This window comes from Larus michahellis, chromosome 1 (assembly GCF_964199755.1).
Source record: "Larus michahellis chromosome 1, bLarMic1.1, whole genome shotgun sequence".
NCBI classification, from domain to species: Eukaryota; Metazoa; Chordata; class Aves; order Charadriiformes; family Laridae; genus Larus; species Larus michahellis.
The window spans coordinates 140,512,011-140,528,824 of record NC_133896.1 but is presented as its reverse complement, the minus strand read 5'-3'; the positions used below and the strand labels follow the sequence as shown (position 1 = coordinate 140,528,824).

Sequence of the window (16,814 nt, the reverse complement as noted above, 5' to 3'; positions counted from 1 at the left end):
AACCAATAACATGCATTAAAAAAATCACACCAACTTTTTACTGTTACTGAGATTAAACCCCTGTACATACACCTGTACATTTGCTGTAGAGCCTTCATTCTAGAAGAATGAATAGAATATTCTAGAATAGAATCTTTTACAAAATAATTTTGAATACCCTAAAACATATAGAAAAGATGAAACCACAGCAATAAAAGCAATGACAAATACCTTTGCTCTGAATAAAATGCATCACCTTTTAGGTGTTTACTGCATAATCTGATATGTCCAGCACACTTAATTATATCCAAAAGCTGCCACCCTGTGAACTAAGTTTTGTAATATTTAACACTGCGTGTACCAAGAGCTCAGTTTGTCATCCAAAAGACTAGCTGGTTACACCAAAAGTAATGCCGTACAATGTTGAAAATGAGAAGTTTTACAATGTTTTCTTCTGCTTTCCATTAGCTATGATACTAATTTACCCCACCTGGCGTGTCACACTGCCTTTCCCTATGTTTGCTTGAGAAGGACCATGTCACGACTGAGGTTAAAGTTTAAAATCACATGAATATCATCCACTTTTCCATCAGGCTCAGGGCTGAGGGGAGTCAAGGAGCTTTCCCCAGCAGAGCGTTCCCAAAGCCCCGCTGGCCAGGCCTATGTCCAGCTCCCGCTCCATCAGCATGCCGGCCAGGCACCGGGGGAAGGCTGTGCCCAGCACAGGTGCCGCTTCACCCCACGCTATGTCAGAAACACACCAATGCCCAAAACGGGCAGCCTCAATGGAAGCTACGCCATCACACCTGGGGTTGCTTAGGAAAGCAAGTTATTTCCACAGCAAGTGCTTTCTCCGGGGTGCTTTTAGCCCTGCAGTGGCCCTGGGGGGCAGCACAGGAGCTCACGCTGAATGTGTCCCCTCATCTTTCCACCCCCATGGCCGTCTGACAACGGGAGACGCGGTTTCTCTGCCCGGGGGCGGCCTCCCGCCCACCACGGGAACAAGGGGGCCTGCCCACACCCTGAGGCAAGTGTCCGCCTCGGCTCCGGGCGCTCTGGCGCCGCCGGGCCTCATCGAGCGCCGCGGGCCGGGCACAGCGCGCAGCCGCCCGCGCGTTCGCTCGCAAAGATGGCGGCGGCGCGGCTCGGCGCGGAGCAGGAAGCGGGAGGGAGGCGCCATGTTGAGTCCCGCGGCGGAGGTAACGGCACTTGCCCCGCTGCCGGGGTTATGCCGGGGGGAGGTAGTAACACTGTGTGTATCGCCAAAGGGCAGTGGGAGGGAGGCGCGCAGCTCTCCCCTCCTCCTCAGTGATGCCGCGGAGACGCTCCTCCGTGTCCTGGCGCCGGGGGTGAGGTCAGGAGAGGGGGCGGTGAGCGAGCGGTGCGGGGGGCTCCCCGCAGCGACGTGAAATGGCGCCCCGCGGCCGGCAGGACCCCCAGTGCTAGGGCCGGCTGGGGCCTCGGGGACCGGAGGGGAACAAGAGCAGCGGTAAAAGCTCCCTGAGGAGCGTGGGGGGACGTTGGCCGGTGCGTCCGTGCTTGTTTCTCGTTCTGCCTTGGGGGTGCCACAGGTCTGAGGAGGGGCGGCGCTTCGCCCCTAAGCGATAATACAGCAGCGGGTCAGACTTAAGCTAGGTGGGTCTGAGGATGTGTGGGAGGAACAGACCTGAGGGGGTTTTCATGAAGGATTTGGAGAACAAACAGAGTTAGCGTACCCGTGGCATCGCTGGAGGGGCATTTTGGAGCACGACTGTGTGAACTGGCCCACCCGTTTCATGGGAGCGATTGCTGGCTGATTTGCAGGCCGATCTCCACCTAGTTCCTGGGGCCAGCGTGTGAGATGCAGGTTACGGTGGTGTTGGTCAGCTGCTGGCATCCTGAGGCCGGCTCCAAACATCTTCCAGACAAACTGTCATCTGCGGCGGGCTTCCACGTCAGGCAAACCTCGGCTGCTGTCAGACAAATAGGTACGGCTGGGCTGCTTCTCCCAGCTGTTGTAATTACCCTGATGATTTATATCATAAGCGGCTGTAATTCCCACTCGCGGGAGAGGCTGACCTTGAAAATTGCAGGATGGATATCTGTGATGGTAGTAGTATGGGAATTTTTATGTATTTATCCTATAGGTCTCCATGCCACAGCGAGGTTTTGAGATAAGTCAAACGCTGGCGTAAATATCGAAAGGAATTAGAGAGTTTACACTTTTCAATGTAGTATTTTTTTAATAATTAAATATATAAAACTTCATTTCACGTATATTTCACGTCTTATTTCCGCCTGTATGTCAGCTGTCATGATCAAGACTCTTAAAGGATTAGATGAGGTGTAGTTTCATATTTAAGTAATTTAAGTATTCATGTTTTAGCAGAAGGAATTTTAGCAGACACGAGCAATATCTTATAGATAGCCTTTGATTTGATACGCTTTCTCTGTAGAGGGGTTAGGAACATATGTGCTCTTCTGCATACAAAGGATGTATTTTTAAAGGGAAAAAGTTATATCACTTTTTCAGTGGAAAAACCTGTAAAAGAATGATAAAGCAATATATAAGTATGTCCCGGACAATGGAATGACAAATAGAAGTAGTATTGAGCTGAGGCTTAACCAGGAACTGAACATTAGAGCAATAAAAAGGCAGTGTTCATCTGACAAATGATCAAAAACTCACAAAAGTTCATAAAACATGATTTTATTACTTACATGTTCCATTTTTATATTAATTTGTCATCATAATTTGCCAGTAAAAGACAGTGCAGACTGAACATTTGGTTTTGCTTCTTGTGTGCTAGAGTTGAAGTTTTTGCTACCTCTGTATGAATAAGAATAATCTTTAAAGCTATTTTGTCAAGGAAATGCATTCAAGAGAAAGAATTGTTCGTTCTTCTCCAAAGTGATTCATATTTTGCTTCTAAAGTATTATGTGAAAAAACATACTTTGAATAGATATGTCTTAAGTACATTTTTACTTGTTGATTTAGGCTCCTGTCAGCAAGCCAGTCTGTTTTGTTGGACTTCTGTGACAATGTAGAAGCTTACTGAAAGGAGGATAATAATAAATTCTTTTTGTTTTAAAATCTGTTGCTGATGGAAAAATATGAATATTAGGAAAAGAAGCAATCGTTTCACAAAGTGCCAATAAAATAATTTCACACAGTGTAGTTTTGATTGGGTACTAAGGTAGGTGATGTTATAGGAATGGTATTAGCATTTTCTGCTTGTCCCAGGTTAAGCTTTGCTCTTCATGACAGAGCCATGTTGGGAAAATGCCAGATGTATTTCTAGCAAGCTTGGCGTTTTTGTGCAGATGATAAGCTGTACTCTTTAGTTTGCAAAAGACTGTTAATTTATAATCACAAAAAATATTGTATGATTTGTGAAAAATTGTGTGTAGCCCCCCCAAAAGCCTGAACCCCTTGATAAACTTCACTCTAGTGGGTCAGCTTAATTAGTGCAAAATACATGTGTCAGAATCTGTGTCCTTACCGTAGCAATGTAGCATTGATTCATGTATGAATCATCTGCTTAAATTTCATTCAAAACTCTTCTTTTCCGATGTGATTTGTCACTTGTGGCCAAAATGGTAATTCGTGTTTGAAAATGTGCACCCATGTGTCAGAAGCCTGACTTTTGATCTGCTGGAAGCTCCAGCTAGTACCTCATACTGGCAAGTAGTGGCAAGTGTCAGAGAAAAGGTATTCCTGTGCCAGCTTTGATAAGGCTTTGTCATAAAAACTTGGAAAAAACAGACAGCCCCATGGAAAATTTGTGCGACTGAACTTGAAAGTGTGATTTTTGAATGGAGTTAGTTAATACTGAAAAATCATCTGGTTGTAGGTTAGAGAAACTGTGTTAAGTGTTTCTTTATGTGAAATGGTGCCAATTTTAAAGCAAATAGAAGCATGTGTTATACATAATTTCAAATGAAACTGTTGATGAAAAATTGATCTGAACTGTCTATGCATTTTATTATTGCCTCATTGAATCATAATGTATTAGAATGTATCGTGAATCTGTATAGCTATCCTATTGTGGAAGAGATTAGCTAATACCTCCACTTGATAGTTGCACTCTGTAGCTTGTTAAAACTAATTTTTTCTTTTTTTTTTTTTTTTTTAAAGCTTAGAAGTATTTTATTAAAAAGGTCAACCACATAAATAGAAATAAACATTTTTAAATCACTGGAATAATGGATTACACATAACATTTTCAGGGTTTAAGGTGTTTGTCTAACTCAGATAACCAGTCAGTTCAGTAGAAAAATACACATGGGTAAGGCAGACAAGATACTGGAAAAGCTGAAATATCTTCCAGTGAGAATCTGTTTAATTCTAGACTAAATTATTAAAAGAAACAGTTAGCACGGTAACATCTCTGCTGGGCTGGGATGTGTGTGTCCACTGTAACATCAGCTGGAGGTTCTAGAACTTCAAATAGCTGTAGCTGTTCAATTCTTTAAGAATTTTTTCAGCTACTTTTTGCTGTGAGACAATTTAGAAGGGTTATTTGTTTGGTGCAGCTGTAATGTTTTGAGTCTCTTCCTGAGCTCCATCTTGTATACTGAGGTCAAACGAAGCCAGTGGCTAAGCAGTCTGGTAAGGGCAACAGCTTTTCCTATCTCATTAAATCCACGCATGTTTGTTTGATCTTATTAGAAAAATGTGCTGACAGCTCTACTTTGGGGTTGATCCCTGAGGCTGGATAACCTCATTATGCAGTCTATTGATTTTTTTTTTCTAATTATTTTTTTAAAGGAAATAAGAATTCTATTTTAATTAAAAATGGGGGTTCTAGGAGAAGCAACTCCAAATCAGGATTAAAAATTTGCTCCGTAAATAGCCTATGGTGTGCATCCTCACACGAATGCAGCGTACTCTGCAAACTCCCTCTCCTGGGACGAAAGCTGTGGGAGAATGGTTCCAGTGAGGGAAGCATAGGGTAGAGACCGTATAGCTCCAGACTAGTTAAAAGTGCTGTAGTTCAAGCAGTCACTGATGTAAAATAAAATACACAGAACAAAGCTATTGCTCTATCAGACTACTTTCCATTATGCACAAACTCTTATCACGGATGTTGTCCTGGAAAATTTCTTGAAACAATGTTTTACATAGTATTCTTACTTAATTTTCCTTTTCTTGTTCACTCCGGCTCTGTTCTTTTGTGTGCAGAAGAATAAAAGATGATTTTGCTTGTGGCACTACAGCGATAGCGTTCTGCAAATGAAGTAGAGATTTTTGGGGAATGGTTTTACAATAATCCTGAGCTCACGTACTCTGCTGCTGTTGGATCTTTGACCAAGAGGTGACTCTCTTGGTCAGTGAGGTGTCAGTGGTCATGGACAGCTGGCAATAGGACTGTTTTATTTTTCTCAGTTATGATTGTATTAACTTAGCCTTATTCACGTGGCTATTCTTCAAAGATGAATTTCTGTATAGTTCAGAAATTTATAGGGGTGGGAGGCAGTCCTGCTGAGAGGCAGGAAGAGCTCTGATTTTTGCCAAGATGGAATAAAAGCCGTGGAAAATGATTTCTTGGTGATGTCTTTGATATCCGCTCTCCCACTGTAGATAGGGTGAAGGAATGTTTTTGGGTCTGGAGGCTGGCTGTGAGAATTCTCTGATTTCCTCTTAGGCTCTGAGTTTAAAATAGCAGTTGATCATTTTCATTGTCTGTATGGAATTTAGGTTGCCCGAAGCGAGAATCTGGTGTTTCCAGGACTGTGGTATGCACCGTCTCTGCTGTAGCATTAACCACGGTTTTGGCAGAAAACTGATTACACTATTAGGAGTACTTGGTTTCTGATCTTTTTCTTGGCTATAGTCTGGATTTTCTTCTGATTACATAGAATTCCTTGGAGAAGAAAAATCATCTACATCTGAGGTTGGGATGAAGGAGAAGACGACTGGTGTTCAGCCTTCTCTACCCTTCCAAGACATTCATCCACACTTAGTTGAATGCATTCTGAGTTTATCTTGGCTTATCAGTGGGAGTTAGCTGCGCTAAAGCAAAGTAGGCTATGGCTTTGACCACATAAGGCGTATAGCAGAGACAAGGCATTTAACCCAAAAAGGTTTTGGAGAAGGCAGTCTTTTTCCCAGGGGCTGGCTTTGCTTGCAGTTGGCAGCAGTTGTCCCAGGCTGGGATTTTTGTTTGTTTGTTCGTTTTCTTATGCTTAGTCATTTTACTGTTTATAAAAAGTTCTGATTCAATTTGGTATTATTACAGGATGACCATACTTTAAACTTGAGGTACCTGATCTTTTTTCCATAGGAGCAAATTGACTTACAAGATTTTTACTGATCACCATCATTTATTCTTGTATACACAAGTGACTTGGTACGCTGTGCAGTCAGTGTGAGAGCTCCCAATGATTTGGCAAGACAGTACCTCATCAGCACAGTATTACAGAGTCTCATTGTAAATACAAATCAATCTTTACCTTGTAACCTTTAATAGACACTTGGAATTCAAATAGACACTTGGAATTCAAGTGGACATTCTCATGCATTGCTGAAGTTAAGCAGGATGGAAATGCCTTGTTTAGTTAGAATCATAGAATGGTTCGGGTTGGAAGGGACCTTAAAGATCATCTCGTTCCAACCCCCCTGCCATGGGCAGGGACACCTCCCACTAGACCAGGCTGCTCAAAGCCCCATCCAGCCTGGCCTTGAACACTTCCGGGGATGGGGCATCCACAGCCTCCCTGGGCAACCTGTTCCAGTGCCTCACCACCCTCACAGTAAAGAATTTCTTCCTAATATCCAATCTAAATTTACCATCCTATAGTTTGAAACCGTTACTCCTTGTCCTATCATTACACTCCCTGATAAAGAGTCCCTCCCCATCCTTCCTGTAAGCCCCCTTTAGGTACTAGAAGGCTGCTATAACATCTCCCCAGAGCCTTCTCTTCTCCAGGTTGTAGTTGTAGGGAGGGATCACAGAATCACAGAATGGTAGGGGTTGGAAGGGACCTCTGGAGATCATCTAGTCCAACCCCCCTGCCAGAGCAGGGTCACCCACAGCAGGTTACACAGGAACGTGTCCAGGCGGGTTTGGAATGTCTCCAGAGACAGAGACTCCACCACCTCTCTGGGCAGCCTGTGCCAGTGCTCTGCCACCCTCAGGGTAAAGAAGTTCCTCCTCATGTTTAGGTGGAACTTCCTATGGTCAAGTTTGTGCCCGTTATCTCTTGCCCTGTCACTGGGCGCCACTGAAAAGAGCCTGGCACCATCCTCCTGACACCCACCCTTTAAGTATTTACAAGCATCGATAAGATCCCCCCGCAGTCATCTCTTTTCCAGACTGAAGAGACCCAAATCCCTCAGCTTTTCTTCCTAGAAGAGATGTTCCAGTCCCCTCATCATTCTTGTAGCCCTTTGCTATACCCTCTCCAGCAGTTCCCTGTCCCTCTTGAACCAGGGAGCCCAGAACTGGACACAGTACTCCAGATGCAGCCTCACCAAGGCAGAGTAGAGGGGGAGGATGACCTCTCTCAACCTGCTGGCCACACTCTTCTTGATGCACCCCAGGATGCCATTGGCCTTCTTGGCCACAAGGGCACATTGCTCACCCATGGCCATCCTGTTGTCCACCAGGACTCCCAGGTCTCTTTCCACCGAGCTGCTCTCCAGCAGGTCAGCCCCCAACCTGTACTGGTGCATGGGGTTATTCCTCCCCAGGTGCAGCACCCTACACTTGCCCTTGTTGAATTTCATAAGGTTCCTCTCTGCCCAACTCTCCAGCCTGTCCAGGTCTCTCTGTATGGCGGCACAGCCTTCTGGTGTGTCAGCCACCACCCCCCCCAGCTTTGTGTCACCAGCAAACTTGCTGAGGGTGCACTCTATCCCCTCATCCAGGTCGTTGATGAGTATATTGAAGAGGACTGGACCCAGTACTGACCCCTGGGGAGCACCACTCGTCACTGACCTCCAACTGGACTCTGTGCCCCTAAAATGAGGGGATGAGGATGTTTATTTTGTACTACACTAAACTGTGACACTATCATTTGTACTTTTGCTCTTGCATCTCTACAATAACAAAAATGCATGATACATTTCATAACTTAAGAAAAAAAATCCTTTTTCTTAGATTTCTTACCTCTTGGAACAGCAGAACAGTGTTGACTGAGTACAATTCAGGTAATTTTACAACTCTTTGTTCAGCAGCATTTCCCAAATAGCATTAAATCAGGTCAAAACATGGTCAAATTCCAAATTAAAAAATTTTGAATGAAAGAACAACGTACAGGACAATGACTGCTTAAGGGATGCACCCTTTCCCTCCTGTCTGTATCCCAGCACCTTTGGACTTACAGGGGTTGTTTTTTTGCCAAATTTTGGCAGATAGGTACTCTAAAAATGTGACGTTTTCTAAAGGTCATAGGGAAATAGTTTTATCTTTTTTCTTAACAGGCTGGAATACCTCATTATGCATCATTATGCACATTTCACAAGAGTCAATGGGTTTGCTATGTCACAGCTCCCTCAAGTGGTAAAACAATTTCCCATTTGGAGTTGCAGCTTGGTTTCTGTGAAACACTTGCTTTCTCTTCAGAAAGTTATGAGGCTTCCCCAACTTCCTCTTTGCTCTTTTTTTTTTTTTGTTTCTCCCCCGGCCCTTCCGCCCCCCTCCCCCCCCCCCCCCCGCCAAAATGTTTAACATTGTGAGAAAAGCTGCTTAGGGCTGTGGGGTTATCAGAGAAGTAGAGCTGTGGGTTAAAGGGTTGTGATCGTGATCTTTGTTCTGCAGCTGACCTGTTGAACCAGCTTGGGCAGGTTGTTTGTCCCTGTAAGCCTCGCTTCTGTCATCTGAGATCTAGAGAGAATGATAAATATTTGTAGGGTACCTGGAGTACTTTTAATGCCTACTTATTCTTTCTAAAAGTAACTCCTGTTTCAATCAATGATTTCGCTTATCTGGCATAGCAGAAAACTGAAAAACCCTTTGTCAGTCAGATATCTGGCAGCTGTCTCAGGTATCGCAGACTTCCACTGTTCTTTCTACAAAGTAACAAAGTGTACTCATACCTGGTGGTTTTGCCATCATTCCACAAACAGCAAATTACAGCAGAAACATCGGAGTTCAAAGGAATAGGAACCTGAGCAGGAAAGAACTCAGGCTTGCTATAGTTAGGTTCCCAGTGGACTTTGCCTAGAAAATATACTCCAGTATTATCACTGCATCAGTAATTTCGTATTTCTCGCTTTAAGGACATGAAAAACATGTTTTGTACAGTTGTCTGAGGAAATCTAGTCGATACGAAATGCTACGCAGGATTCACAGTATTAAAGAATAGCTCTGCCTCATCCTTTGAAGGAAGTCAGCAGTAGTAAAATGAACCATTTCTTAGCCTTACATGTTCTTTCTAAGTTCAGGAATCTCCATTTAATTTCTGAGCCTGTAAAATAATGGTCTCTGTCAACTTTGGTGATAAATCCAGTCCTTGCTTGATTTAGGGGCAACAAATGCACAAACAACTTGCACCTGTTGAGGAAAGCATTCCTGTAGAAGTGATTTTTTTTGACTTAAATGTGCACCTTGTCTGTAGTAATTTCTTTGCATGTCCATAGTCCTTAGTACTAAAACCCGCATACTTTACACTAAATCTTGAGAATTCAAGAAGTTGTCTTGCATTTGGATAAGTATATTCTATGGTATGTGTAGCATAATACATATATACGTAGGTACAAGGTCTGTTAGGTGGTTCAATTTCCAAAATTATTTTAAAATCATTGTTCATGTTTTGGTGTCCATATTATGTATTCAGTTTGTTTATTTAACTGCTGCCATAACATTTATGTACTTGAATTTAATGTTGCATAAACTTGAAAAAGTCAATGCATGACTAAGACAACCTTGAAATTTCTAATAACGTAATTTATTGCCTTAGCGCATGCATGGAGAAAGTCCTAAGGTAGAATGTATATATGTATACACAATCATGATTGGATTAAATAACCTTTTTCTATATCTGGTAGAGGGTTAAAAAAAAATAAAACAGGTTGTCTTAGATCTGCCTATTAGAAAAAAAGCATTTTAGTGTGGGGTGATGAGTTAGCAGATGTCAGCTTCTTCTCAGCAGCTGTAGGTGTCCAGTAAGTGTAAGGTAAGTCACTGTGAGCATGTCGCAGAATGGCTGTGTTCTCGCTGCAGATGCCAACGCGTGGCCTCCAGCTCCCCTCAGAGGCTTTGTGTTAGTCACCCCAGCTGTCAATGCCTACTCATAGCTATGGAGCTGAAAGAGTCTTTTTCAGCCATATAATTTCTTGTGTGAGATTCACCACAGAAACAGGCATGTCTTCACCTTGCCACGCTGGTGGGCTGCCTAGGGTCAGGTGGGTAACCATGAGCAGGGACCACTACCATAAAGCAGACGATATCCACAAACTTTATGCACCATTTCTTATTTATGCACCATTTTTTACATATGGATCCTCAATCTGCTGTATTAGAGATGAAACTTTCTGGGAAGCCTATTCGTCAATGAAAGATCAACCTCACCTTTGTTGCAGGGTAAAAGTATATTTGTGGACAAATTATCAGCAGAGCACCTTGTCCATAGTAATTTCTTTGCATGTCCATAGTCCTTAGTACTAAAACCCGCATACTTTACACTAAATCTTGAGAATTCAAGAAGTCATCTTGCATTTGGATAAGTATATTTTATGGTACGTGTAGTATAATACAATACATGCATAGATAGGTACAAGAACTGAAGAAAATGACATTTGAAGTGGAGTATGTTGGAAGGAGCAGAACTGATTCTAAGGCATAGAGCAATCATACCAGTTGAGCGTATAACTGTGTCACCAACTGTGCCCTAGATTACATGAAAAAACAGTAAATGCCAGCAGGTCATAATTTTCTAATGTCAGCTGCTTGGTGTTTAGGAGACGGGAAGCCATCCTGCTGTAGTGATGGCCGCCTACATAAGAAAACACTTCTTTGTACTCTCACAGCATCTGTGTTCCTGCAGCAGAGCAGATGCCAGGGTGCAATTATGTGAGCTGATTTTCAGTGTAACAATGCGTAAGAGTTCAACTTCTGTATTTGAAAAATGCATTCTGTTTCTCTGAAACTTCTTGAGTGGTAAATCAGTTTCTGTGATAGCCATTATTGAGGTTTTTCAGGACTTCAAAATGTCAGACAAGAATGAGCTGTTTAAATACAGATTAAGTGAATGCAAAGATCATTCACTGTGGAGGTCAGGTTGGTTTTGTGGTTCAGGATGATAGAAACAGGTGAAGGTTTATGCTCTTGCACACTCTCTCTCTGTCCTTTTGTTTTATGGAGCTCTGAGGCCGTACCTAAAATTTGAACTTATTTCTGTCATGCAGAAAACAAATCAGCTGGGCTGGCGGTCGCAGAAAGCGACAGGGCGTGCAAATTACCCAGCTGTATCATTTGTCCCTTCTCTCCCCCATTCTCAGGAGATTTCATCATGGAAACAGGGATGGTGCAAGAAATCTGCTTATGAGTTGCTTTAAACATTGACATGTGCAGCTAGCCTTGTAGCAGTCTCTATCAGGCAGATTACATTTTCTAGAGCAGAATCAGGATGTGTGCAACTTCAGACAAAACGCTGGTTTTGTGCCCAAATTTAGAAGACTAACTCCTAAGAAAAGAGGAACAGTTAATACTCACAGCACACCATTCATTTCTGCATTCTACATTTAATTCTCCATTTCAGCAAACAGGACAATAGTGTGTGTAAACTCCTTTTGTGTGTAAGTTTGCACATAGCAACACACTGACCATTTTTTGGTCAAAGGGCTTGATAAGGAGGAATCAAAAAGAAATATTACTCAAATCATGAGACTTTGCATTCTGAAATCCCCTTCTTTCTTTTCATTTAATGCATCAGAATAAATGGGAGCATACTTTAATAATACTACGGCTGTAAGAAAATAGGTACTTTTCAGGATATCAAGGGATGTGTCTTAAGAATTTCCAAAAATAGCAGTTAGGGGTTTGTGGATGTCGCTGTTTTGAAACTGTTTCGCAGGCGTCACTCTTTTTGAGTTGCCCTGCCTTGATAGGCAAACTGTAACGTGATGCCAGAGCTCACAAGCGAAAGGGCAGTGCTGGGGACCTCAGTTAAAAGTTTACTAGTCTGACTTGCTTCTCTGTTAGCAGCTACAGAGAGAAACTTTTGGAAGAGACATAACATGTGATCTCTTGCGTAGCAAGTGAAAGGTTGAGGGTCATATAGGAACCAGGGTGGCGTTTTGGGATTAAGATCCGCTAAGTTAGGTCAGGCTCACTTACTTAAACTTGCTGCAGAGTAACCCCAAACCTTCGCTTTGCAGCTGCCAATAAAATGTGTTCGGTTACTGTTCAGTAATTGAAGAATTCCCTAATATCAAGTTATGGTGACATATAAAAGTTCCTTAAAAGGCCTGAAAACTCTGACATCTCCACCAGGTACTTGAAAAAGTCGTTTTGGTCAGATACCGTGTCCACATTAGCTGGTTAATTTTATTCTTTTGAAGTAATAAAGGCTTGAGGAAAAAGTCTGAAATGAAAAAAACAATTCACAGGTTATCTTATCTGTCAGGTATAGAAGCCAATATTAACTAAAACAATGTGAGTGTGCAAGTTTTCTTAAACTTTCTAACTTCGTATGTTTTATGGGTGATTCTTAATGCATATATCTAATTTGTGGCAAAACCAAACAAGCTTTTGAAAAACATAGCTGTGCTACACATTGCTCCCTACTCCAAATTAGTCTTCTAATGCCAAAAGCCATGTATTTGATTTTAACTAAAGGGTTTGTTATGAGAAACCAAGTGGAAACTTGCAGATTTTACTAAAAACAAAACCACAGATAGCCAGACATCTCAGCACTTATTATAAGGATTTGTGCAATAAAATCTTGGTAAATTAGGGTATAGCTGCAGGAATGACTGGTTTTAAAAAAAAAACAAAACCAACCAAACACACAACCACCAAAAGAAGCAACTTGTACTGAGTTCGTTTGTAGTCAGATGCTTGAAAACTGTGAAAAATGGAAAAAGAGCTTTAAATACAGGCTCCCAAAAGCTGAGACATAAGTCGGTTTTTCTGAGGAGGGTTATTTTGTATATGCTTTCCGGAAAGTTGACAGCAATGATCTCCCTGGGTTTGGAGTCTTGCAGTAAACTTCCATGTCATTGCAACTTTCAGACTAAATTGCCTTTGGAGATTATTGTGAAGCTATTACAGAATTTATTCAACAGTATGAGATCATTCTGTTATTCAAATACCTGTTACAGCAGAAGGTCCCAGACATTTACATTTCTGAGATCGAAAAATAAACTGATTTTCTGAAAACAGCATTCTTAATAAATTCAATTTGTTGACACTAATACTTTAAAAACCCTACTAATATTTTTATTGTTTTTCTGTATGTGTGAGGAGGTGGAGATACGTTGCCTATAAAGCCTCCTTTTTATTTTTTGGAAAGCATATTGTTTGATAACAGTGTCTAGATTTTAAACATCAGCGGGTGATCATCTGGTGTTTTTGGTGAAAAATGCTGAATTTCAGAACTTCTTGATTCTCGGTAGCCCAGCTGTACTAGAGTCTCCTAATGCACAAACACTGCAAAGTCGACCTGTAATCTCATACAGCAGAGCGGTTGTGTACTTACCTACTTTCTCTTGTAGTAGCTGAGAATCTCCCTGTGAACTTCTGTTGTGTTGTGCATGCGTAGAAAAACAAGTGTGGCAAACATTTTTATTATGCTAGCAGTGTCTTTGTTAGTGTGGTTTTTGACAAGATACTGTGCTTTTCTTAAAAATTAGTGTCATGCCCTGCTTTTAAAATTGTTAACCCTACCCCAGCAGAAGGCCCTGTGGGCTCTCCTTTCTGCCAGTATTTTCCTTGCATGAGTTAGACTAGCATGCCTGCTTGCATTTTTCCAGGCCCCAGGCCCCTCTTCATTTTGCACTTGTTCCGCTAACTCTACTGTACACCATTTCAAGAAAAAGCTGGCAAAACCAGTGATGTATAGAAATAAAATAGGGTAATACAACATAAAATAAAAATAGAACCTTGTGAGAATATGCAGAAAATGGATTAATGTCATAACTGCAATAGACGATAAACCTGTTTTCGCTTTCAGGTTTAAAAATGTCTGACCAGAAAAATATTGTGCACAGAGCCCATTGTATTGAAAAGCTACTGTCTGAGAACAATTTCCAAGATATTGAGGATCATCTTAAAGAACTTGAAGATGTTGATATGACTATAGAATATCTTCAGGGGACAGAAGTTGCCAAGGCTGTATATAGAGTACTCAAGAGCTGCCCTTCTGCAGAATTGAAAAAGAGAGCAAAGCAGTTATTATCAAGGTGGAGAGGACTTTACAAGAATAACTGTGTTCACTCAATAGGAGTTAAAAAGTCAATTTCTGTGTATGCAAAAGAGGAAACTGAACATCTCAGTGTGGTTCCTACAGAGCAGTCACTATCTGAAGGACCATGTCAGCAGGAAGCATTAGAAGCTACTAGTTCTAAAATTTTGGTCCCATTGCAAACTGTTAAAAATTTGAAATGTAGCGACACAGAAGGCAGCATGAATCAGCTTTCTGCTTTTGAGGAGCAACACACTGATAATGAAGGTTCTAAATCTCTTGTTAAGGAAGGAAGTCTGCAGCAGGATCCAATGAGAGCTCTGAGGTGTAAATGTACGGATCTTCTTTGTAAAGCTTTGACTGGTTCTGCCAAAGATGAGGAAGAATCTGATAAATGGCTAGAGCTAGCTAAAGGAATCGAAGAACACATTTTTGCTCTTCATGCTAAAAGTGACAAAAAGTATAAAAATTGCATCAGAAGCAAAATCTCTAACCTGAAGAACCCTAAAAGTTGCCACTTAAAAGACAACCTTCTTTCGGGGGTGTTGAGTCCAAAGGCTTTTGCTGAGATGACAGTGATGGAAATGGCCAGCAATGAACTGAAACAGCTCAGGGCTCTGTACACAGAATCATCTGTTCTGGAACATCAGCTTCCACAAGTTATTAATGGGACACAGACAAACAAAATAAAGTGTAAGCGCTGTGAAAAATTTGATTGCACTGTCACTATGATCGCCAGAGGAACTCTCTTTCTTCCAGGTTGGGTGCGAAACACAAATCCAGATGAACAAATGTTGACTTACGTTATTTGTAATGAATGTGGAGAACAGTGGTATCACAGCAGATGGATTTGTTTGTAACGCTAGCCCTCTTTAGGGGGCTAGATCCGAGAAGGTATCTCTGTTGAAACTGTGCAATTTAAAATTTTGTATTAATATTATGTATATACTGCCACTAAAAAGTGCAAAATCAGTTTTAAAAAATTGCTAAGTTATTTCTGAAGATTACTTGAATAAATCTATGTGTTTTTAAGTAATGTCAATATTTAAAGAAATAAAAGAAAAAATGGAAAAAATAATAACGCTGTGTCTGAGAGAGGAATATTCACTAGTAAATCCATTAAAAATATTCCAAGTGATGCAGGTTTTTTTTCCCCAAGGTACTGAGTACTTGGAATTTTTGTTATCTTCAGCAGCAGCTCTCTCAGAGAACATAAGTTTTGTTTACAGTAAACAAACTGTTTCCAAAACTGTAGTTTACATACTTGCGTGCATTGCAAAATGTTCAGCATGGGCTCACTCCTTAATTAAATCACTTTTTGCAAGTAAATGTTAGGTTATTAATTTGGTTTGAGAGGTAATGTCAAGAAGGAAAAAATGAATGAATTATAGAGTGTAAAAGGGGGAGAAGGCAGCTTGCAAATGAAAGCAAAAATGAAATTCTGTTTTAACTTTTTATAGCTATGGGGAGGAAAATATGACTTGCAACAATCTACCAGTTTGCAGTTCACATTTACAATGTAAGATGGTGTGCCCTGCAACTCTTAAGAAATTAATGTAAGATTAGAAAATGGTTTATTTCAGAAAGTTATGCAAATACATTACTAAACTTCTCTTTATTCAATAAATAAAGGTGTTAAGTTAATGGGAGTTAATCACTTTCTGAATAGATAACCTCTCTTGAACTTGGACATCTGTCCTGAACTGAGCAAAATAGTATTTTTATGTAGTGCACATTACCCAGAAAAAATGAATAGAAGGAAATCAAATAGCTAAAGTTTTTATACATGCTTTTGTTCCAGAGTCAACAGCATTCCCACTGGCTGCATACTAGAAGCACTCGTTTATCAAAAAATATCACTGTAGCATTCTTCTCACTCAAGTATTAGCCCTGGTTGGTTTTTTTTTTTCTGGAAAAGTTAAAATTGCTTCACAATTGGCTATCTGAATACTTCGAATGGAGTGTATATCAGAAGTCAGGGAGATGTTTCTTTTCTGAACTGGGAGAACCACCCCAGTCCAGGTATCTTTCACAGCTGTCTGTTGATCTATAGAAGACTACGTTCATACTGCGTGTCCCTATTTTGATTTCTTTGCTGTTTTTGAGTTACTGTAAATGTTTGAATGAGAGGGAATGGGTCTTGCATTGAGTCCTCATTTTCTGAGCATGTGAGCCTGTCAGCTCATGGACCTAAGGAAATGCAGTGAAGATTAAGTCTGCCCTGCCTGAGACGTTAGGTTCTTGCAGCAAAGCAGTAGTACTGTTTGGAAACATAAACTTCATAATGAGTTTCCTTATTGGACTACGGAGGAGATGGTGAAATACGTCAATAAATTGCCAAAAGTCATGCGTTAGGCACAGAGGAAAGTGTTTTCTTTCACCCTATTGTATAAACACAATAAAACTGCGTACTTGGCGTTGGTGGAGATCTCTTACAAATGCACAACAGGCATTTTGTAGTTCAAGGCTAAAATGCATCGGCTGAGCACAGAAACCTGGTGAG

At 41.2% G+C, this 16,814-nt stretch overlaps 2 protein-coding genes across 4 annotated transcripts in view; both read left to right on the top strand.

Annotated features, from left to right (window-relative positions):
- The first annotated feature begins 1,013 nt into the window (after window positions 1-1,013).
- Window positions 1,014-16,159, top strand: TCEANC (transcription elongation factor A N-terminal and central domain containing). Of its 3 annotated transcripts, XM_074606173.1 has the most exons (3): window positions 1,079-1,178; window positions 1,783-1,946; window positions 14,081-16,048. In XM_074606173.1, the coding sequence occupies exons 2-3, from the start codon at window positions 1,820-1,822 to the stop codon at window positions 15,169-15,171; spliced, it is 1,218 nt and encodes a 405-aa protein (XP_074462274.1). In that variant the 5' UTR covers window positions 1,079-1,178; window positions 1,783-1,819; the 3' UTR covers window positions 15,172-16,048. The 3 variants fall into 3 exon arrangements, with proteins under 3 accessions (XP_074462284.1, XP_074462274.1, XP_074462293.1); XM_074606183.1 differs by lacking the exon at window positions 1,783-1,946 and having other exon boundaries at window positions 1,014-1,178; window positions 14,081-16,159; XM_074606192.1 differs by lacking the exons at window positions 1,079-1,178; window positions 1,783-1,946 and adding an exon at window positions 1,337-1,506.
- RAB9A (RAB9A, member RAS oncogene family) overlaps window positions 1,061-16,814 on the top strand; it is a 33,000-nt gene continuing 17,246 nt past the window's right edge. The window contains exon 1 of the mRNA XM_074606317.1: window positions 1,061-1,178. The gene's annotated coding sequence lies outside the window, so the exon portion shown is untranslated. The remainder of the gene's footprint in view (window positions 1,179-16,814) is intronic.

Excerpts from the sequence above, each read along its gene's own strand:
- TCEANC (XM_074606173.1), top strand. The coding sequence starts at position 1,820 with ATGCAGGTTACGGTGGTGTTGGTCAGCTGCTGGCATCCTGAGGCCGGC. Across the intron at positions 1,947-14,080 it reads GGCTGCTGTCAGACAAATAG|GTTTAAAAATGTCTGACCAG; the intron begins GTACGGCTGGGC and ends TTTCGCTTTCAG.